The 24,351-nt window shown below is 44.3% G+C and overlaps 2 protein-coding genes across 2 annotated transcripts in view; one reads left to right on the forward strand and one right to left on the reverse strand.

Moving 5' to 3' along the window:
• Positions 1 to 16,714: 16,714 nt before the first annotated feature.
• ELOF1 (elongation factor 1) lies at positions 16,715 to 23,557 on the reverse strand. Its single transcript, XM_056570444.1, has 4 exons — positions 23,420 to 23,557; positions 19,864 to 19,988; positions 19,389 to 19,459; positions 16,715 to 17,471 (listed from the first exon to the last, which is right to left on the reverse strand). The coding sequence occupies exons 2-4, from the start codon at positions 19,977 to 19,979 to the stop codon at positions 17,407 to 17,409; spliced, it is 252 nt and encodes an 83-aa protein (XP_056426419.1). The 5' UTR covers positions 19,980 to 19,988; positions 23,420 to 23,557; the 3' UTR covers positions 16,715 to 17,406.
• Positions 23,558 to 23,654: 97 nt separating this feature from the next.
• LYL1 (LYL1 basic helix-loop-helix family member) overlaps positions 23,655 to 24,351 on the forward strand; it is a 189,860-nt gene continuing 189,163 nt past the window's right edge. Inside the window, exon 1 of the mRNA XM_056570442.1 lies at positions 23,655 to 23,747. The gene's annotated coding sequence lies outside the window, so the exon portion shown is untranslated. The remainder of the gene's footprint in view (positions 23,748 to 24,351) is intronic.

Below are 24,351 nucleotides of genomic sequence, written 5' to 3' on the forward strand. Positions count from 1 at the left end.
TATTATATCACACCAAGACCTGCAGTGCTCCAGTATAGGCCATCAATATTATATCACACCAAGGCCTGCAGTGCTCCAGTATAGACTATCAATATTCTATCATACCAAGGCCTGCAGTGCTCCAGTATAGACCATCAATATTATATCACACCAAGGCCTGCAGTGCTCCAGTATAGACCATCAATATTATATCACACCAAGGCCTGCAGTGCTCCAGTATAGACCATCAATATTATATCACACCAAGGCCTGCAGCGCTCCAGTATAGACCATCAATATTATATCACACCAAGGCCTGCAGTGCTCCAGTATAGACAATCAATATTATATCACACCAAGGCCTGCAGTGTTCCAGTATAGGCCATCAATATTATATCACACCAAGGCCTCCAGTATAGACCATCAATATTATATCACACCAAGACCTGCAGTGCTCCAGTATAGACCATCAATATTATATCACACCAAGACCTGCAGTGCTCCAGTATAGACCATCAATATTATATCACACCAAGGCCTGCAGTGCTCCAGTATAGACCATCAATATTATATCACACCAAGACCTGCAGTGCTCCAGTATAGACCATCAATATTATATCACACCAAGGCCTGCAGCGCTCCAGTATAGACCATCAATATTATATCACACCAAAACCTGCAGTGCTCCAGTATAGACCATCAATATTATATCACACCAAGGCCTGCAGTGCTCCAGTATAGACCATCAATATTATATCATACCAAGGCCTGCAGTGCTCCAGTATAGACCATCAATATTATATCACACCAAGGCCTGCAGTATAGGCCATCAATATTATATCACACCAAGGCCTGCAGTATAGGCCATCAATATTATATCACACCAAGGCCTGCAGTGCTCCAGTATAGACCATCAATAGTATATCATACCAAGACCTGCAGCGCTCCAGTATAGACCATCAATATTATATCACACCAAGGCCTGCAGCGCTCCAGTATAGACCATCAATATTATATCACACCAAGGCCTGCAGTGCTCCAGTATAGACCATCAATAGTATATCATACCAAGACCTGCAGCGCTCCAGTATAGACCATCAATATTATATCACACCAAGACCTGCAGTGCTCCAGTATAGACCATCAATATTATATCACACGAAGACCTGCAGTGCTCCAGTATAGACCATCAATATTATATCACACCAAGGCCTGCAGTGCTCCAGTATAGACCATCAATATTATATCACACCAAGGCCTGCAGTGCTCCAGTATAGACCATCAATATTATATCACACCAAGGCCTGCAGTGCTCCAGTATAGACCATCAATATTATATCACACCAAGGCCTGCAGTGCTCCAGTATAGACCATCAATATGACATCACACCAAGGCCTGCAGTGCTCCAGTATAGGCCATCAATATTATATCACACCAAGGCCTGCAGTGCTCCAGTATAGACCATCAATATTATATCATACCACGGCCTGCAGCGCTCCAGTATAGACCATCAATATTATATCACACCAAGGCCTGCAGTGCTCCAGTATAGACCATCAATATTATATCATACCAAGGTCTGCAGTGCTCCAGTATAGACCATCAATATTATATCACACCAAGACCTACAGTGCTCCAGTATAGACCATCAATATTATATCACACCAAGGCCTGCAGTATAGACCATCAATATTATATCACACCAAGACCTGCAGTATAGACCATCAATATTATATCACACCAAGGCCTGCAGTGCTCCAGTATAGGCCATCAATATTATATCACACCAAGGTCTGCAGTGCTCCAGTATAGACCATCAATATTATATCATACCAAGGCCTGCAGTGCTCCAGTATAGACCATCAATATTATATCACACCAAGGCCTGCAGTGCTCCAGTATAGGCCATCAATATTATATCACACCGAGGTCTGCAGTATAGGCCATAAATATTATATCACACCAAGGCCTGCAGTACTCCAGTATAGACCATCAATATTATATCACACCAAGTCCTGCAGTATAGGCCATCAATATTATATCACACCAAGGCCTGCAGTGCTCCAGTATAGACCATCAATATTATATCACACCAAGGCCTGCAGTGCTCCAGTATAGACCATCAATATTATATCACACCAAGGTCTGCAGTGCTCCAGTATAGACCATCAATATTATATCATACCAAGGCCTGCAGTGCTCCAGTATAGACCATCAATATTATATCACACCAAGGCCCGCAGTATAGGCCATCAATATTATATCACACCAAGGCCCGCAGTATAGGCCATCAATATTATATCACACCAAGGCCTGCAGTACTCCAGTATAGACCATCAATATTATATCACACCAAGGCCTGCAGTGCTCCAGTATAGACCATTAGTATTATATCACACCAAGGCCTGCAGTGCGCCAGTATAGGCCATCAAAATTATATCACACCAAGGCCTGCAGTGCTCCAGTAAAGACCATCAATATTATATCACACAAAGACCTGCAGTGCTCCAGTATAGACCATCAATATTATATCACACCAAGGCCTGCAGTACTCCAGTATAGACCATTAGTATTATATCACACCAAGGCCTGCAGTGCTCCAGTATAGACCATTAGTATTATATCACACCAAGGCCTGCAGTGCGCCAGTATAGGCCATCAAAATTATATCACACCAAGGCCTGCAGTGCTCCAGTATAGACCATCAATATTATATCACACAAAGACCTGCAGTGATCCAGTATAGACCATCAATATTATATCACACCAAGGCCTGCAGTGCTCCAGTATAGACCATCAATATTATATCACATCAAGACCTGCAGTGCTCCAGTATAGACCATCAATATTATATCATACCAAGGCCTGCAGTGCTCCAGTATAGACCATCAATATTATATCACACCAAGACCTGCAGTGCTCCAGTATAGGCCATCAATATTATATCACACCAAGGCCTGCAGTGCTCCAGTATAGGCCATCAATATTATATCACACCAAGGCCTGCAGTGATCCAGTATAGACCATTAATATTATATCACACCAAGGCCTGCAGTATAGGCCGTCAATATTATATCACATCAAGACCTGCAGTGCTCCAGTATAGACCATCAATATTATATCATACCAAGGCCTGCAGTGCTCCAGTATAGACCATCAATATTATATCACACCAAGACCTGCAGTGCTCCAGTATAGACCATCAATATTATATCATACCAAGGCCTGCAGCGCTCCAGTATAGACCATCAATATTATATCACACCAAGGCCTGCAGTGCTCCAGTATAGGCCATCAATATTATATCACACCAAGACCTGCAGTGCTCCAGTATAGACCATCAATATTATATCACACCAAGGCCTGCAGCGCTCCAGTATAGACCATCAATATTATATCACACCAAGGCCCGCAGTATAGGCCATCAATATTATATCACACCAAGGCCTGCAGTGCTCCAGTATAGACCATCAATATTATATCATACCAAGACCTGCAGTGCTCCAGTATAGACCATCAATATTATATCACACCAAGGCCTGCAGTGCTCCAGTATAGACCATCAATATTATATCATACCAAGGCCTGCAGTGCTCCAGTATAGACCATCAATATTATATCACACCAAGGCCCGCAGTATAGGCCATCAATATTATATCACACCAAGGCCTGCAGTATAGGCCATCAATATTATATCACACCAAGGCCTGCAGTGCTCCAGTATAGACCATCAATATTATATCACACCAAGGCCCGCAGTATAGGCCATCAATATTATATCACACCAAGGCCTGCAGTATAGACCATCAATATTATATCACACCGAGGTCTGCAGTATAGGCCATCAATATTATATCACACCAAGGCCTGCAGTATAGGCCATAAATATTATATCACACCAAGGCCTGCAGTACTCCAGTATAGACCATCAATATTATATCACACCAAGTCCTGCAGTATAGACCATCAATATTATATCACACCGAGGTCTGCAGTATAGGCCATAAATATTATATCACACCAAGGCCTGCAGTACTCCAGTATAGACCATCAATATTATATCACACCAAGTCCTGCAGTATAGGCCATCAATATTATATCACACCAAGGCCTGCAGTGCTCCAGTATAGACCATCAATATTATATCACACCAAGGCCTGCAGCGCTCCAGTATAGACCATCAATATTATATCACACCAAGGCCTGCAGTGCTCCAGTATAGACCATCAATATTCTATCATACCAAGGCCTGCAGTGCTCCAGTATAGACCATCAATATTATATCACACCAAGGCCTGCAGTGCTCCAGTATAGACCATCAATATTATATGACACCAAGGCCTGCAGCGCTCCAGTATAGGCCATCAATATTATATCACACCAAGGCCTGCAGTGCTCCAGTATAGACCATCAATATTATATCATACCAAGGCCTGCAGTGCTCCAGTATAGACCATCAATATTATATCACACCAAGGCCTGCAGTGCTCCAGTATAGACCATCAATATTATATCACACCAAGACCTGCAGTGCTCCAGTATAGACCATCAATATTATATCACACCAAGGCCTGCAGTATAGACCATCAATATTATATCACACCAAGGCCTGCAGTGCTCCAGTATAGACCATCAATATTATATCACACCAAGGCCTGCAGTGCTCCAGTATAGACCATCAATATTATATCACACCAAGGCCTGCAGTGCTCCAGTATAGACCATCAATATTTTATCACACCAAGGCCTGCAGTGCTCCAGTATAGGCCATCAATATTATATCACACCAAGGCCTGCAGTGCTCCAGTATAGACCATCAATATTATATCACACCAAGGCCTGCAGTGCTCCAGTATAGACCATCAATATTATATCACACCAGTATAGGCCATCAATATTATATCACACCAAGGCCTGCAGTGCTCCAGTATAGATCATCAATATTATATCACACCAAGGCCTGCAGTGCTCCAGTATAGACCATCAATATTATATCACACCAAGACCTGCAGTGCTCCAGTATAGACCATCAATATTATATCACACCAAGACCTGCAGTGCTCCAGTATAGACCATCAATATTATATCACACCAAGGCCCGCAGTATAGGCCATCAATATTATATCACACCAAGGCCTGCAGTGCTCCAGTATAGACCATCAATATTATATCATACCAAGGCCTGCAGTGCTCCAGTATAGACCATCAATATTATATCGCACCAAGGCCTGCAGTGCTCCAGTATAGACCATCAATATTATATCACACCAAGGCCTGCAGTGCTCCAGTATAGACCATCAATATTATATCATACCAAGGCCTGCAGTGCTCCAGTATAGACCATCAATATTATATCACACCAAGGCCCGCAGTATAGGCCATCAATATTATATCACACCAAGGCCTGCAGTATAGGCCATCAATATTATATCACACCAAGGCCTGCAGTGCTCCAGTATAGACCATCAATATTATATCACACCAAGGCCCGCAGTATAGGCCATCAATATTATATCACACCAAGGCCTGCAGTATAGACCATCAATATTATATCACACCGAGGTCTGCAGTATAGGCCATCAATATTATATCACACCAAGGCCTGCAGTATAGACCATCAATATTATATCACACCGAGGTCTGCAGTATAGGCCATAAATATTATATCACACCAAGGCCTGCAGTACTCCAGTATAGACCATCAATATTATATCACACCAAGTCCTGCAGTATAGGCCATCAATATTATATCACACCAAGGCCTGCAGTGCTCCAGTATAGACCATCAATATTATATCACACCAAGGCCTGCAGTGCTCCAGTATAGACCATCAATATTATATCACACCAAGACCTGCAGTGCTCCAGTATAGACCATCAATATTATATCACACCAAGGCCTGCAGTGCTCCAGTATAGACCATCAATATTCTATCATACCAAGGCCTGCAGTGCTCCAGTATAGACCATCAATATTATATCACACCAAGGCCTGCAGTGCTCCAGTATAGACCATCAATATTATATGACACCAAGGCCTGCAGCGCTCCAGTATAGGCCATCAATATTATATCACACCAAGGCCTGCAGTGCTCCAGTATAGACCATCAATATTATATCATACCAAGGCCTGCAGTGCTCCAGTATAGACCATCAATATTATATCACACCAAGGCCTGCAGTGCTCCAGTATAGACCATCAATATTATATCACACCAAGACCTGCAGTGCTCCAGTATAGACCATCAATATTATATCACACCAAGGCCTGCAGTATAGACCATCAATATTATATCACACCAAGACCTGCAGCGCTCCAGTATAGACCATCAATATTATATCACACCAAGGCCTGCAGTGCTCCAGTATAGACCATCAATATTATATCACACCAAGGCCTGCAGTGCTCCAGTATAGACCATCAATATTTTATCACACCAAGGCCTGCAGTGCTCCAGTATAGGCCATCAATATTATATCACACCAAGGCCTGCAGTGCTCCAGTATAGACCATCAATATTATATCACACCAAGGCCTGCAGTGCTCCAGTATAGACCATCAATATTATATCACACCAAGGCCTGAAGTGCTCCAGTATAGACCATCAATATTATATCATACCAAGGTCTGCAGTGCTCCAGTATAGACCATCAATATTATATCACACCAAGACCTGCAGTGCTCCAGTATAGACCATCAATATTATATCACACCAAGACCTGCAGTATAGGCCATCAATATTATATCACACCAAGGCCTGCAGTGCTCCAGTATAGGCCATCAATATTATATCACACCAAGGCCTGCAGTGCTCCAGTATAGACCATCAATATTATATCACACCAAGGCCTGCAGTGCTCCAGTATAGATCATCAATATTATATCACTCCAAGGCCTGCAGTGCTCCAGTATAGGCCATCAATATTATATCACACCAAGGTCTGCAGTGCTCCAGTATAGGCCATCAATATTATATCACACCAAGGCCTGCAGTGCTCCAGTATAGGCCATCAATATTATATCACACCAAGGCCTGCAGTGCTCCAGTATAGATCATCAATATTATATCACACCAAGGCCTGCAGTGCTCCAGTATAGACCATCAATATTATATCACACCAAGACCTGCAGTGCTCCAGTATAGACCATCAATATTATATCACATAAAGACCTGCAGTGCTCCAGTATAGACCATCAATATTATATCACACCAAGGCCTGCAGTGCTCCAGTATAGACCATCAATATTATATCACACCAAGACCTGCAGTGCTCCAGTATAGACCATCAATATTATATCACACCAAGGCCTGCAGTGCTCCAGTATAGACCATCAATATTATATCACACCAAGGCCTGCAGCGCTCCAGTATGGACCATCAATATTATATCACACCAAGACCTGCAGTGCTCCAGTATAGACCATCAATAATATATCATACCAAGGCCTCCAGTATAGACCATCAATATTATATCATACCAAGGCCTGCAGTGCTCCAGTATAGACCATCAATAATATATCACACCAAGGCCTCCAGTATAGACCATCAATATTATATCATACCAAGGCCTGCAGTGCTCCAGTATAGACCATCAATATTATATCACACCAAGACCTGCAGTGCTCCAGTATAGGCCATCAATATTATATCACACCAAGGTCTGCAGTGCTCCAGTATAGACCATCAATATTATATCATACCAAGGCCTGCAGTGCTCCAGTATAGACCATCAATATTATATCACACCAAGGCCCGCAGTATAGGCCATCAATATTATATCACACCAAGGCCCGCAGTATAGGCCATCAATATTATATCACACCAAGGCCCGCAGTATAGGCCATCAATATTATATCACACCAAGGCCTGCAGTGCTCCAGTATAGACCATCAATATTATATCATACCAAGGCCTGCAGTGCTCCAGTATAGACCATCAATATTATATCACACCAAGGTCTGCAGCGCTCCAGTATAGGCCATCAATATTATATCACACCAAGACCTGCAGTGCTCCAGTATAGACCATCAATATTATATCACACCAAGACCTGCAGCGCTCCAGTATAGACCATCAGTATTATATCACACCAAGGCCTGCAGTGCTCCAGTATAGACCATCAATATTATATCACACCAAGGCCTGCAGTATAGACCATCAATATTATATCACACCAAGACCTGCAGTATAGGCCATCAATATTATATCACACCAAGACCTACAGCGCTCCAGTATAGACCATCAGTATTATATCACACCAAGGCCTGCAGTGCTCCAGTATAGGCCATCAATATTATATCACACCAAGGCCTGCAGTGCTCCAGTATAGACCATCAATATTATATCATACCAAGGCCTGCAGTGCTCCAGTATAGACCATCAATATTATATCACACCAAGACCTGAAGTGCTCCAGTATAGACCATCAATATTATATCACACCAAGACCTGCAGTGCTCCAGTATAGACCATCAATATTATATCACACCAAGGCCTGCAGTGCTCCAGTATAGACCATCAATATTATATCATACCAAGGCCTGCAGTGCTCCAGTATAGACCATCAATATTATATGACACCAAGGCCTGCAGTGCTCCAGTATAGACCATCAATATTATATGACACCAAGGCCTGCAGCGCTCCAGTATAGACCATCAATATTATATCACACCAAGGCCTGCAGTGCTCCAGTATAGACCATCAATATTATATCACACCAAGGCCTGCAGTGCTCCAGTATAGACCATCAATATTATATCACACCAAGGCCTGCAGTGCTCCAGTATAGACCATCAATATGACATCACACCAAGACCTGCAGTGCTCCAGTATAGACCATCAATATTATATCATACCAAGACCTGCAGCGCTCCAGTATAGACCATCAATATTATATCATACCAAGGTCTGCAGTGCTCCAGTATAGACCATCCATATTATATCACACCAAGGTCTGCAGTGCTCCAGTATAGACCATCAATATTATATCACACCAAGGCCTGCAGTGCTCCAGTATAGACCATCAGTAATATATCAAACCATGAATGGTATTAACCCCCGGGGCAAGATGTGGTTAACCCCTAGTGTTCGTGATGCCAGGATGTGGTTGTATGGTGTAGGGCACCGCCAACAACAAACCCAAAACGGCACATATTAAATGAGAGTCCTAAGCAGGTTGTGATGCAACTGGAACTTTATTGAAGAAGACAGAATAACAACAGTCTTTACATACAGCCAACTTCCACAGAGGTGACCGGGACACAGGGAACCTCTCAGGCTTGCTTGGACTTGTAGTTGCAATAATGATGATGCAGGACACTGTGCTACTGTTATGACTTTGGTAGGGACAGTAGAGACTTGACTTGTACTCATAGATTTGATGTGACTGCAGATTTATAGGCTTTGGCCTAGATTTGCTGGACTTGACTTGTACAGGACTGGTGCTTGCTTTCTTGTCCAGGTCTAAAGAGAGAGAATGTGGAGACTACAGCCCCTTATATATCAGGGGGCTGGACTAAAGCCTATTGGTCGCTGGTTGCCTGTGGCTACCTGTGTCTCTGGAACTCTAGCTATATCATGTGATCACATGACATATCACATGACCTTAGGAAGATCCTATACAGTGTAAACGTCTAACAACCTCCAAATATATTACATTCACTGTACAATACATACAATAGATGTACATACTCAATATACAATACAATACCATATAATGACAGTGACTTAGGTGGATGATGCAGGAGAGCACTGTGGACTTGAGGGACTTTAGGACTGCACAGAACCAGGTTCTGTACCGGGACACCACACTTGCACACATTCAAGGCACCCAGTGCCAGAGGCAGCAAAACAACCCCAAAACATCATTGACCTCCACCATATTTCACTGTAGGTACTATGTTCTTTTCTTTGTAGGCCTCATTCCATTTTCAGTAAACAGTGGAGTGATGTGCTTTACCAAAAACCTCTATCTTGGTCTCATCTGTCCACAAGACGTATTCCCAGAAGGATTTTGGCAAAATGTATTCTTGCTTTTTTATGTCTCTGTGTCAGCAGTAGGGTCCTCCTGGGTCTCCTCCATAGCGTTACATTTCATTTAAATGTTGACGGATAGTTCGTGCTGACACTGATGCTCCCTGAGACTGCAGGACAGCTTAAATATCTTTGGAACTTGTTTGGGGCTGCTTATCCACCCATCCGGACACCTTTCATCAATTTTCCTCTTCCGTCCATGCCCAGGGAGATTAGCTACAGTGCCATGGGTTGCAAACTTCTTGATAATGTTGCGCACTGTGGACAAAGGCAAATCTAGATCTCTGGAGATGGACTTGTAACCTTGAGATTGTTGATTTTTTCCCACAATTTTGGTTCTCAAGTCCTCAGACAGTTCTCTTCTCCTCTTTCTGTTGTCCATGCCTAGTGTGGCACACACAGACACAATGCAAAGACTAAGTGAACTTCTCTCCTTTTTATCTGCTTTCCGTTTTGATATTTATATTGCCCACACCTGTTACTTGCCCCAGGTGAGTTTAAAGGAGTATCACATGCTTGAAACAATCTTATTTATCCACAATTTTGAAAGGGTGCCAATAATTTTGTCCAGCCCATTTTTGGAGTTTGGTGTGACATTATGTCCAATTTGCTTTTTTTCCTCTCTCTCTCTTTTGGTTTACTTCCAATACACACAAAGTGAATAAACATGTGTATAGCAAAACATGTGTAACTGCAATCCTTTTCTGTGAGAATTACTTCATTTTCATGAAAAAATTCAGGGGTGCCAACATTTACGGCAATGATACGAGTTCACACAGCATTTCAGGCTCTACTTCTGAGGTTTACGTCTGCATAATGGCATAAAGTTATACACTGACTTACATACCCTAGTGGACCCATTTACTTTATTAGGCCAAACACAATCTACTAGTGACTATGATCGTTCCATTTCCTAAACATATATTTTCATTTAGAATGACTAAAATGTCTTATTTAATAAAAGCAAATGCTCTGGAAATTACTATGACTATGCAGACTACATTCAGTCCATAAAAAATGGATCTGCCTGCCACATTGGCAAACTTTCTTTTTTTTGCCAGTATGCTGACCTTCACTATGGTGGGCAAGACCATATACTGGTTTCACAAGACAGATTCCACTCAGAACAGGCATTGCCATGGTCGACCAAAGGAGTTGAGTGCATGTGCTCAGCATAACATTCAGAGGTTGTCTTTGGGAAATAGATATACAAGTGCTTCCAGCATTGCTGCAGAGGTTAAAAAGGTCAGCCTGTCAGTGCTAAGACCATATGCAACACAAAATCAAAATCGTCTCCATGGCTTTTGTGCCAGAAGAAAGCCTCTTCTAAAGGTGATGTACAAGAAAGCCCACAAACAGTTTACGGAAGACAAGCAGTATAAGGACATGGGGGGCGGGGGGGTATATTTATCAAAGGATTTATGTGTTTTTTTTCATCTAACTTTGGCACATCTTCTCCACTGTCATTTTGACAACTTTCTCAAAATCACACGGTCCTGTGTGTGATTTTAACTTTAGTCAGTAATTCATCATTTGCGCCAATCGATCTTTGGCGCAAATCCCGTTTTTTTGGCGCAAATCCCCGCCAATAAATTTTGCACATGGAAAACACACTTAGCAATGTCAGAAAATGTAAAGGCGCCAAAATACATAAAAAATTTTTTGGGGGGAAAGCAGCGACGCCTCCAGGGCTGCTCAATACTATCCTGCGACATAGTTGTCTCTGAGGAACCTTCACCCTCCGTTGAGCCAGCATTGGATATGGCCACACAGGTTCAGGAAAGGTAAGCACTAAAGCAGTGGTCTCCAACCTGCGGACCTCCAGATGTTGCAAAACTACAACTCCCAGCATGCCCGGACAGCCAACGGCTGTAGTTTTGCAACATCTGGAGGTCTGCAGGTTGAAGACCACTGCACTAAAGTAACAAAAAAAATACCCAAGTTGAAAATAAAATCCATTTCACATGGTGACTCCGAAATGGCTGCACAAGGGGTAAAATGCGCTGTCCTCTGAGGCGGTGAAGTTCTGTGTAAAAGGCGCTGGGAACAGCTGATTTCAACATTTGAGCCAAAATTACTAACAACTTGCACCAAATGATAAATTTGGTGCATGTCCATGGAAACCAAAGTGAAAAAAAAAAAGAAAAAAGAAACTGTCAACAGGCAAAATTGATAAATACCCCCCCCCCCCCATTGACTGCTGGGACCATGTCATGTGGTCCAAGATAAACTTACTCTGTTCAGATGGTGTCACATGTGTGAGGTGGTAACCAGGTGAGAAGTACAAGTGTATCTTGCCAACAGTCAACCATGGTGACGGGAGTGTCATGGTCCGGGGCTGCATGAGTGCTGCGGGCACTGGAGGGGCTACAGTTCACTGAGGAAACCATGAATGCCAACATGTCCTGTGACATACTGAAGCAGAGCATGATCCCCTCCCTCCAGAGACTGAGCCACAGGGTAGTATTCCAACATGACAACGACCCCGAACACCTTCAAGATGAACACTGCCTTACTAAAGAAACTGAGGGTAAGGCCGGGTTCACACTTCAAAATCTGCAGCTGGACAAAATCCAGCCTGAGATTCCAAGTGCGCCCAGTGGGGACTGAATGAGTCGGTGCTAGGACAGTGCAGACATTGCCGTCCCTGTAGACAGTAATGTCTGTGGAGCGAAGATCCGCCATAACAAGTTCAATGTTCTGGCCGAATTTTCCAGGGGATTTTCTGGGTGAAAACTCTGCAGTGTGCACTGTGCACCAGAATCCCTTTGCCAGCGATTGGACTCTGCGGCACTGGATTTTCCAAGAAGAATTTCAAAACTGAATTCTGCTTGGATTTTCCATAGTGTGAACTGGCCAAACATGTCTCCAGACCTAAACCCTACTGAACATCTCTGGAACAACCTCATTCGGAAGGTGGGGGAGCACAAGGTCTCTAAGGCTAGGTTCACATTGCCATTCACATCCGACCCATTAAGGGTCCGATTGGCTCTGAAACGGGTCGGATACAAGCAGCTACTACCAAGTCCGGACAGACCCCATTCACTTGCAAGCGGTCTGTCGGTGACCCGGTAGTTTTATAGGAGTTTTGTGGAGAAAATAGTACATGCAGTGTTTTTTTTTCTTTTTTTCTCTCTCAGCTAAACTCCCATCGTTCTAGCTGGATTGCAGACAGAACTCCGAATAGGGGAGTGTGATGGCAATGTGAACGAGGCCTAACATCCACTAGCTCGGTACACCTCAGATGTAATGACCACAAAGCCTAGAGTCACACCAAGATGCCACTTTAGTAAAACACAGCAACTCACTTCATACCTGTTTTATTAAAAAAAAAAAAAGTCACTTTAACATCAAAGTGATAACAGATCACTGCTCTGTGGTTACATACATCGCATTAATTATCTACAAAATAAAATTTCAATAAAAAGTCAATTTCTAGTCCAGAAACATTTTAAAAGGGGTACTCTGCTGCACAGCGTTTGGAACAAACTGTTCCAAACGCTGGAGCCAGCGCGGGGAGCCTGTGACGTCATGGCCCCGCTCCCTCAATGCAAGTCTATGGGAGGGGGCGTGACGACGCCCCCTCCCATAGACTTGCATTGAGGGGGCGGTGCATGACATCATGAGGGGGGGCAGGGCTATGCCACAAGCTCCCGGCTCCAGCGTTCAGAACAGTTTGTTCCAAACGCTGAGCAGCGGAGTGCCCCCTTTAAGGGTAAGTCCAGCATTGGTCTCCCACCTGTTCTACAGGGGGACGCAGCTCACGGGGCAGAGGCAACAGTACGACGCTCAGGAACTTGCTGGTTGACGTACATTACCTCAGCATCTGTACCATCCAGCATGAGCTGCGTCCGTCCGCACTGATCTTTGCAGAACCAACGCTGGATATACACTTAAACACTTTAGCTCAGGATTGATAAGGTATATATACACAATAGAAAAAGGTGTACAGTACAGCCAGACCTTGTCTTATGCCTCTTTGGGTATCCAGATCCTGTGTTTGCTCCTTCATAATAAGTGAGGAAGGGCAAAGCACAATCCGATGGTCGTCCCCTCCTTACATTACTAACCTACCATCAATATCATGCACATTGTATTGGACATTATTATAGGAGCAGTTTGTGGTAGAAGTTACTACACATCACGTGACATCTCACATGAGCTTCAGACCGGTTAAAGGAGCCAGGTCAGAGTTTAAAGGGGTACTCCGGTGGAAATTTTTTTTTTTTTTAAATCAACTGGTGCCAGAAAGTTAAACATAATTTGTAAATTACTTCTATTAAAAAAATCTTAATCCTTCCAGTACTTATTAGCTGCTGAATACTACAGAGGAAACTCTTTTCTTTGTGGAACACAGAGCTCTCTGCTGACATCACAAGCACAGTGCTCTCTGCTGACATCTCTGTCCATTTTAGGAACTGTATAGAGTAGGAGAAAATCCCCATAGCAAACATATGCTGCTCTGGACAGTTCCTAAAATTTACAGAGATGTCAGCAGAGAGCACTGTGCTCGTGATGTCAGCAGAGAGCTCCGTTTTCCAGAAAGAAAATAATTTCCTCTGTAGTATTCAGCAGCCAATAAGTACTGGAAGGATTAAGATTTTTTTTAATAGAAGTAATTTACAAATCTGTTTAACTTTCTGGTACCAGTTGATTTGAAAAAAATATATATAAAAAAATAGGTTCCCACCGGAGTACCCTTTTAACCTACCAAGGGTCATAGAAGGTCTAGTCTAGGTTGTGCTAGTCTAACAGTGATCCCCAATACTATGTTGCAAAATTACAGCTCTGGGAGGACAGAAACCTCCTGTGGAGCAGAAGGGCTTGATGAGAGTTGTAGTGTAGAGTTGATGAGGTCTTGATGAGAGTTGTAGTTTTGCAACAGCTGGAAAGTCACAGGTTCGGGAACACAGTAAGGCTATGCTCATGCAGCGGGCACTGGTAGAACATGTTGAAGTTTACTGTGGACTCGGCAGTTCGCGTAGGGTTAATGAACACGGTGTAATGAGCATAGTTTGCTAGCTTACTCAGCAGTCCGTGGTAAACTGCGAGCGCATGCGCAGTTTAGTATGGACTTTGCTAGCGTAATGAACGTAGCGGGAGAAGTCGACTCGCAGTCACATGTAAGCTGGAGACTCGCGGTAAAATGTATTACTACAAGTGTATGCTATCAAAGTCTGTAGTAAACTGCGCATACCCTCGCTGTTTACTAAGGACTGCTGACCACGCTAGCAAACCACGCTGCGTACGCTAGCCCTAGGCTAACTTAAAGTCAGTAAATTGCGCATGCACTCGTGCTTTACTATGGACTCTCAGTAAACCTTACCACTCCGGCACTAGGGGCCCTTGGAAATGCACCCTCCCCCCGAGCAGATTACGTAGAAAGAATTGATGTGCCGCGTCAGATTTCCGCCGGGCACACAGTCCAGCAAAATCCCATTGAAAACAGGACTCTGCTGCAACGCAATTTGCGAGCGTATTTTTTTCCGCCAGATTCTGCCATGTGAACATAGCCTTGGGCTGTACAAACACCCGCACTCCATGACGGACCAGAACATTTTTAATTAAACTGTGACAGACCCCAAAGCAGCTCAATGGACCATCGGGTTCTGTCAGTGTCAACGTAAAGTTTGTATTGAATCTGCAATGTGAACAAAGCCTCCATCCTAGGACATCACATTTTGATTACCTTAGGGAAGTGTTTCCCCACCAGAGTGTATCCAGTCGTTGCAAAACTACAACTTCCAGCATGCCCGGACAGCCTTTGGGAGTTGTAGTTTTGCAACAGCTGGAGACACCCTGGTTGGAAAACACTGCCCTAAGAGTTTATGACACTTGAGCTATACTATGTCTATATGTGAACCATCATATAGCAGGACGGGGGGTCATACCTCAGGAGTGGGGGTTCATGGCCCTGCTCCGAGGTTGTGTTGTGGCTCTAAGTGAGCATTTTTAATGTTTTTAATCGTCTTTTGGACCATTTGCCATAATTGTGCACTTTATATTCAGTGGCTGCTTTTCTGGGATGTGGTTCTACATACTTTTACTGAAAGTAGCACCCCGTATTCAATATTGTGGTTGAGCCCCCCTATTTCTTTGTATGGAATATAAGTAAAGAAGGGTCAGTGATGGCACCCTGCAGATCATCACACACAGGGATCAGCGAACTGCAGTCTGTAACAGGAAGAGCCTTGTAGGAGCCCGGAGCAGCAGTTTTTACAAAATAATTAGTAACTGCTGGGAAGACCATTGAAGTGAGACAACTTTTAAATACATTTACAAATACTTAAAGGGGTACTCTGGTGGAAAAAAAAATTTTTTGCCAAACAACTGGTGCCAGAAAGTTAAACAGATTCATAAATTACTTCTATTCAAAAATCTTAATCCTTCCAGTACTTATCACCTGCTGTATACTACAGAGGAAATTCTTTTCTTTTTGGAACACAGAGCTCTCTGCTGACATCATGACCACAGTGCTCTCTGCTGACATCTCTGTCCATTTTCGGAACTAACCAGAGCAGCATATGTTTGCTATGGGGATTTTCTCCTACTCTGGACAGATCTTAAAATGGACAGAGATGTCAGCAGAGAGCACTGTGGTCATGATGTCAGCAGAGAGCTCTGTGTTCCAAAAAGAAAAGAATTTCCTCTGTAGTATTCAGCAGCTAATAAGTACCGGAAGGATTAAGATTTTTTAATAGAAGTAACTTACAAATCTGTTTAACTTTCTGGCACCAGTTGATTTATTTAAAATCACCGGAGTACCCCTTTAATTTTTTTTCCCCCCTCATTGTGTTACATGACGACATCTACCCCAGTCAAACCCAGAAGTAGGTCCTATAATGCAATATGATCTGGTATGCGCCAAGGGAGGCGCGGTGTGAATGCTACGACACATGCAACGCCCCAATGCAGACTTTGCATTGAGACTTGACGTTACATATTCTCCAGTCACACCCAGAGCTGCATATAGAAATATACCAGCTCATCAATAATAGCTGAAGCATGCTTTGGTGTGGTGCAAACATTACTGGCATTTTCCATATAGTACAGCTCTGGTTGTGATTGAAGCACAGGACATGATGTAACTCTGCCGGGGGATAGGTGGTAAATAGATAAATAACAGAACAATAATCACTAAGGGGAAAAAAAAATAAAAAGAATTAAACCTAAAGCACCCTTTATATCCCCTGGTCTAATACGGCCTTTTAGGATCAGCTGTTAGCAGCCAAAGTTGTGCACTAATTTCGCAGGCAAAGCCTCGAGGTCCCAATCCTGATGCCACCAGGGGGCGCTCTGAACGTGTCCTCAGGAAGTCAGGTGAGAAATACAGGTCAGTACAACAGAGGGCATCTGGTACAGATTGATAAGATGGCCCTCCTGGCGCGACGCTACTGGTTGGCGGCTTCACAAGCGTCGATCCAGTCGCTATAAACATCCACTGGTTCTGACAGATCTGGGAAGTAAAAGTAAAGGAAAAAAGACATACTGGGGAAACACATACACCTAAAGACTAGGTAATAGAGGGGGCACTAAACTAAGGAAAACTGTTCAGACACCTACAGACCCCTCCCCCAGCAGCGATGTGATGACTTGCTTATACTTTGCATCACTCTCCATTGACAGACACCATGTGATGCTTTGGCAAAGGGATGTGCTAGGTGATGCCACTGTACCCTTTTCTATACCCTGTTGTCCTATATCAGCGTTCCCAACCAGGGTGCCTCCAGCTGTTGCAAAATTATAACTCCCGGTGATGTGAAGAAAACTGTGTCTTGCGGCCGAATGTGACGGAACAGCTGACAAGAATGCCGAGTCACCAGAGGCTCAGTCGCGCACATCCGCCCCCTGCAATTGGTTGTTGAGGGGCCTCCGACGGTTTTCTTCACACTGCATGGCTCTCATAGCGGGAGGAAGCACACTGTCTTCCCACTGTGGGGGAGGGGTCAAGTCAGCTTCGCTTCTGGTGGCCGATCTCCCGCTCTCATAAATCGTGTTTGTCCCCCACAGCAAGAACAAATGTGTACCCCCGCAGCGCGATGTATCCCGACCAGGGATTTATGCGAGTTGTCCCCCGCAGCGTGCACTCACATGGGGAGGGTGTGTGTTTCCCCCGCTGTGAAGGTTAATATGTGTCCCCCCCTGCGCTGATCTTCAGTACATCGAACCCCGAGAGTTGAAATCGGGGACCACAAGCGCTGTCAACTTGTCCCCCACAGCACGCTCTCACAGTGGGAAGACAGTGGCGTCCTACTGCTGTGTGAGAGTATCTGTGTCCCTCGCTGCGCAGAGCTTCAGTACCCGGATCCCTGAGAGCGGAGATCGAGGATCAGCAGCACGCACTCACAGTGGGGGGAGAGTGTGCTTCCTCCCCGCTGTGATGAACGATCCAGCAGCGCGTGTCGGAGGACGTGCACCCCCCCCCCCCCCACACCCAAAACAATCAATAGCAGGGGGCGGGTGTGCGCGTCTGAGCCAATCACGGACCGTCCAGTGACTCAGCATTATTGTCAGCTGTGCAGTCACAGTTTTCTTCACATCACCGGCATGAAGCTAGCTCATTGTTTCCTAACAAGTGTGCCTCTGGCTGTTGCAATACTACAAAGGTTGTTTGGCTGAAGCGTTGTTGTTGTTGTTTTGTACCTGCCAGGGGCACAGTGGTTGGTAACACTAAACTAGCATCTTACAGTGTTAGAAATTGCAGAAGTCTTCATTATACAATGGTTAAAAGGTCGTGCTAGCAACATTATAAATACAGTGGATAGGTGATAAATGTGTGATCGCTGGGGGTACGACTAGAGATGAGCGAACTTACAGTAAATTCGATTCGTCACAAACTTCTCAGCTCGGCAGTTGATGACTTATCCTGCATAAGTTAGTTCAGCTTTCCGGTGCTCCCGTGGGCTGGAAAAGGTGGATACAGTCCTAGGAGACTCTTTCCTAGGACTGTATCCACCTTTTCCAGCCCACCGGAGCACCTGAAAGCTGAACTAACTTATGCAGGAAAAGTCATCAACTGCCGAGCCGAGAAGTTCGTGACGAATCAAATTTACTGTAAGTTCGCTCATCTCTAGGTACGACGATAAGAATAGGGTCCACTCTGAAGGGAGTGTATGCATACTGCTGCTATATCTGTTCTATACAGTTCTATAGACAGTGAATGGAGTAACAGAGTCCATGTATGGCATTGTTTTCCAACCAGTGTGCCTCCAGCTGGTGCAAAACTACAACTCCCAGCATGCCCGGACAGCCAAAGGCTGTCCGGGCATGCTGGGAGTTGTAGTTTTGCACCAGCTGGAGGCACACTGGTTGGAAAACACTGGTCTAAGGCGCACAGTCTAGTACAATGGGTGGGTTTTTAAGGAAAGGATACATGTTATGGGGGTCTGGAACTCCTCAAGACACACGGTGCAGGAGATGACCCCCGTGTTCCGGGCTCTGTCCCTGTGGGAAGAAGGAAACCGATTAGAGGATGTCCTTTCTCCAAAACTAAGCAGCTTATGGGTATAAATAACACACATATAGGTCAATATTCACACAGCGTGCTACATGATCCGCATCCCCAATAAAACTGGTTTTACAGAGTGTCGAGAACGGCAACAATGTATATTTTCCATAGCAAACACTGCTTTGATCTAATAGATTACTTTTAATATCAATCTTAAAAAGGGGAACCAGACGCTGACAGCTCTGAAGAGTCATGAAACCGATCACATGATCCCTCAGCAGCTCTGAATTAGGTCATGTGATGCACTTTGTGACTAATAGGCTGTAAACCAGTTCAGAGTGACCATGTGACCAGTAGACAGAAGGCTACCTAGATAACCACATCATACGCTTCATCTTACATCTTTACATCGCAGGATTTCTCGTGGTTACAGAATGGACAGGTGAACTGGGTTTCTAGATTTCCCGTCATCTTCTTCTTAGGTGGAGGCTTTCTCTTTGACTTTCTGCGTCCCATTTTCTACAGCTGCAAAGAGAAAGGAAAGAGTTAAACCACGAGCATCAATCCACGAAAAACGCTCTCAAAATCCACAATCCTCTCCTGCTGAGGGTAATAATTGTTTAATAACCCCTTAACGACGCAGGACGTAAATGTACGTCCTGGTGAGCTGGTACTTGAGGCACCAGGACGTACATTTACGTCCTATGCATAACCGCGAGCATCGGAGCGATGCTTGGGTAATGTGCGTCAGGTCCTGGCTGCTGATAGCAGCCAGGGACCCGCCGGTAATGGCGGACAACCGCGATCGTGCGGATGTCCGCCATTAACCCCTCAGATGCCATGATCAATACAGATCGCAGCATCTGCAACATTGTGGTCACTAAAATGGAGGACAACTGGTCGCGCAAAAAACAAGCCCTCATACTAGTCTGTGGATGAAAATATAAAAGAGTTATGATTTTTTGAAGGAGAGGAGGAAAAAATGAAAACGTAAAAATAAAATTGCCCGAGTCCTTAAGGCCCAAATGGGCTGAGTCCTTAAGGGGTTAATAATAAGATTAAAAGAGTTTTCCGACATGACAAAATGTATAAAAGAAAAAAAAAAAAGTGATTTTTTTTTATATCTTATAAGAAAAAATAAAAATAAAAAAAGGACCATTAAAAAAATACATTTTAGCGGCATTTTGTGCTATGAACTTTATTACCACAAATGAAGAATAGAAATTTCATGTGCACCACCGGCATCTGACATTTTCCCTAGAAATGACATGATCAGTAGAGATGAGCGAACTTACAGTAAATTCGATTCGCCATGAACTTCTCGGCTGTTGATGACTTTTCCTGCATAAATTAGTTCAGCTTTCCGGTGCTCCCGTGGGCTGGAAGAGGTGGATACAGTCCTAGGAGACTCTTTCCTAGGACTGTATCCACCTTTTCCAGCCCACCGGAGCACCTGAAAGCTGAACTAATTTATGCAGGAAAATTCATCAACTGCCGAGCCGAGAAGTTCGTGACGAATCGATTTTACTGTAAGTTCGCTCATCTCTAATGATCAGCATTGATGATGGCATCTAAAGGGTTAATGGCATGTTCGGCATTAGCTGTGAGTTCCTGCTGCTGTTAGCAGCCGATACCCACCTACTCAGCTCCTGCGCGCTCTTCATAGCCGCACCGTAAATGTTCACCGCTGTGCGACCCTTGCTTTTTGTGCAACCAATTGTACTTTTTAATGAAATCTTTCATTTTACTGGAAAATGTACGCGGAAACAAAAAAAATAAAAATTTCTGACATGAAATAACCAAAAATCAGCATTGATAATCTGACAGCCAGAGGCAGGTAAGGGGACTCTCCATCACCATATTAGCTCATCGGACCTCCACGATCATGTTGCAGGCATCCGATAAGCCCCCAGAACTACCAGATATGACGGGGAGCGGTGATCCTGTCGCTCTTCGTCATTAACCCATTAGATGCCATGATGAATGCCGATCATTTGGTATTAAAGGAGATGTCCGGCGCAGACTTTTTCTATTCCGGGCTGCAAAAAAAGACAAAACAAACTTTCGCTTACCTCCATATGTTCCCCCGGAGCTCCGCAACAGCTGATCGGTCAGCTGGGCTGATAGGTTGAAGCGCCGTGTGACGTCCCGGGCTAAAGAAAGTAGGAAGCAGACAGCCCGGCCGATTGATCAGCTGTTGCGGAGCTCCGGGGGAACATATGGAGGTAAGCGAAAGTTTGTTTTGTCTTTTTTTGCAGCCCGGGCAGGACGGAATAGAAAAAGTCTGCGCCGAACATCTCCTTTAATACTAAATGATCGGCATTCATCATGGCATCTAATGGGTTAATGACGAGGAGCGAAAGGATCACCGCACTCCGTCATAACTGATAGCAGCCGACACTCACCTCTCTTGCACTTGCTTCAAAGTCACTTAATGCTCCAGGGCCCAGGCATCAAGGAGGTAAATCTACACCCTGGTGGAATTTTATTTTTTTTTAAATCCACCGGGGCCAGAAAGTTAAACAGATTTGTAAATTACTTCTATTTAAAAATCTTAACCCTTCCAGTACTTATTAGCTGCTGTATGCTCCAGAGGAAGTTGTGTTGTTCTTTCCAGTCTGACCACAGTGCTCTCTGCCAACAACCTCTGTCCATGTCAGGAACTGTCCAGAGCAGGAGAGGTTTAATATGGGGATTTTCTCCTGCTCTGGACAGTTCCTAAAATGGACAGAGGAGTCAGCAGAGGGCCCTGTGGTCAGACTGGAAAGAACTAATCAACTTCCTCCGGAGCTGATAAGTTCTGGAAGGATTAACATTTTTGTACAGATGTAATTTACAAATCTGTTTAACTTTTTTGCACATTGATTTTTAGAAAAATGGTTTTCCACTGGATTACACCTTTAAGCCCTGGGTATCAAGGGGGTACATTTACAGCTGACACCCTTAAAGGACAACTGCAGCACAATATACAATTATCCCCTATCTACAAGATAGGGGATAAGTGTTTGATCGCGGGGGGTCTGACCGCTGGGACCCCCCTCGATCTCCCTAATGGGGCGCCGCCATTAGCGCTCATAGTGAGCTCTGAAGGCACGTAGGGTCGACCTAGAGGTCGACGGTGACGCCCCGTCTCCTCCCCGTCCCAATACAGTTCTATGGGGGAGACAGGAACACTGCCTCCCCGCTTCTCCCATAGAGATGTATGGAGGAGGCGTGCCGGCCACAACGTCATGCTGCGGCTGGCACGCCCCCTGCACGGGAGAGCCACGGCATAGCCACGGCCCCGTACAGGAGATCAGAGGGTCCCAGCGGTCGGACCCCCCGCGATCAAACACTTATCCCCTATCCTGTGGATAGGGGATGAGTGTTAATTACGCTGCAGATGTCCTTTAACAGATTAAGGGGTTAGTCAAAACTATCCATATGATCTGATAGGTGGGTGCACCCCTGCCAATCAGCTGTTTGCCAGATCTGCAGCGCCCCCCTTATACGCAGTGGATAGAGCCAGAAGCACACCGCGCCATAGATGGTGTTGTGTTGTGTTCCTGCAAATCAGTTCCCATGTGATGTGAATTAACACCAAGTTCTACAGGTCTGCAGCGTAATGTAGTGTGTAGACCAGTGTTTCCTAACCAGGGTGCCTCCAGCTGTTGCAAAACTACAACTCCCAGCATGCCCGGACAGCCTTTGGCTGTCCGGGCATGCTGGGAGTTGTAGTTTTGCATCATCCATAGCAGAGCTCAGAGATAAGAGTTGCTGGAAGGAAGGAGATCCACATGTGTGAGATATCACTGGAGCCCTGACCACACACAACAGCCGCCATATTGCTCCTATGCCACGTGCCCTGTCTATTATACACAAGAAGGAATATAAATATATCTATATATACACATGTGTGTATATAAACCCCCCGGGGACAGCGCGATAATAAAATCATAATACACCATAATAATCACCTCCTCTTTCCCGCCGGATACTTAATGTCTCCTCCTCTCACGTCTCAGACAGAGCAATGAGTGTAACAGGAAATTCCTCCCCCTCCGACGCTTGCCTACACTTCCTGTTTCCGGCCAGCAGCCAATCAGCTGTGGAACAACACGCGTTGTCCCGCCTCCTCTGTCTTCCGATTGGACCACTCGGCGGTAACGTCCCATTGGTTAGGAGGACGCGTCAGTCATTCCTTTAGATCATCCGGGACTGTGATTGGTGGAGAGGAAAAAAAAACAACAGAAGTCATCGTTAATTGGACGGTGGTTACGTCATGGCTGTGCGCGGTTGCTAAGCGTGAGTGGTTGCTAAGGAGGCCAGACATGAGCTAAAGTGAATTTGCTGTGTAGTAGAATACAATTTATTGTTATGTGTTTTCAGCCACGTTAACCACTTAAAGGGTTACTCTGGTGGAAAACTGTTTTTTTTTTTTTGTTTTTTTTTTAACCCCTTAAGGACTCAGCCCATTTTGGCCTTAAGGACTCAGACAATTAAATTTTTACGTTTTTCGTTTGTTCCTCCTCGCCTTCTAAAAATCATAACTCTTTTATATTTTCATCCACAGACTAGTATGAGGGCTTGTTTTTTGCGCGACCAGTTGTCCTTTGTAATGACATAACTCATTATATCATAAAATGTATGGCGCAACCCAAAAAATACTATTTGTGTGGGGAAAATAAAAAGAAAAACGCAATTTTGCTAATTTTGGAAGGTTTCGTTTTCACGCCGTACAATTTAAGGTAAAAATGACATGTGTTCTTTATTCTGAGGGTCAATACGATTAAAATGATACCCATGATAACATACTTTTATATTATTGTTGTGCTTAAAAAAAATCCCAAACTTTTAAACCAAATTAGTACGTTTATAATCCCTTTTTTATTTTTCCGTATAAGCGGCG

This window comes from Hyla sarda, chromosome 4 (genome assembly GCF_029499605.1).
Source record: "Hyla sarda isolate aHylSar1 chromosome 4, aHylSar1.hap1, whole genome shotgun sequence".
NCBI lineage: Eukaryota > Metazoa > Chordata > Amphibia > Anura > Hylidae > Hyla > Hyla sarda.

What these genes read in the sequence shown, in the direction of transcription:
- ELOF1 (XM_056570444.1), bottom strand. Translation starts at nt 19,979, where the DNA reads ATGGGACGCAGAAAGTCAAAGAGAAAGCCTCCACCTAAGAAGAAGATG. An exon ending in AAATCCTGCGATGTAAAGAT is followed by an intron (nt 19,460 to 19,863) that starts GTAAGATGAAGC and finishes TTCTTCCCACAG; the next exon opens with GGACAGAGCCCGGAACACGG. An exon ending in GTTCCAGACCCCCATAACAT is followed by an intron (nt 17,472 to 19,388) that starts GTATCCTTTCCT and finishes TTTACTTCCCAG; the next exon opens with ATCTGTCAGAACCAGTGGAT.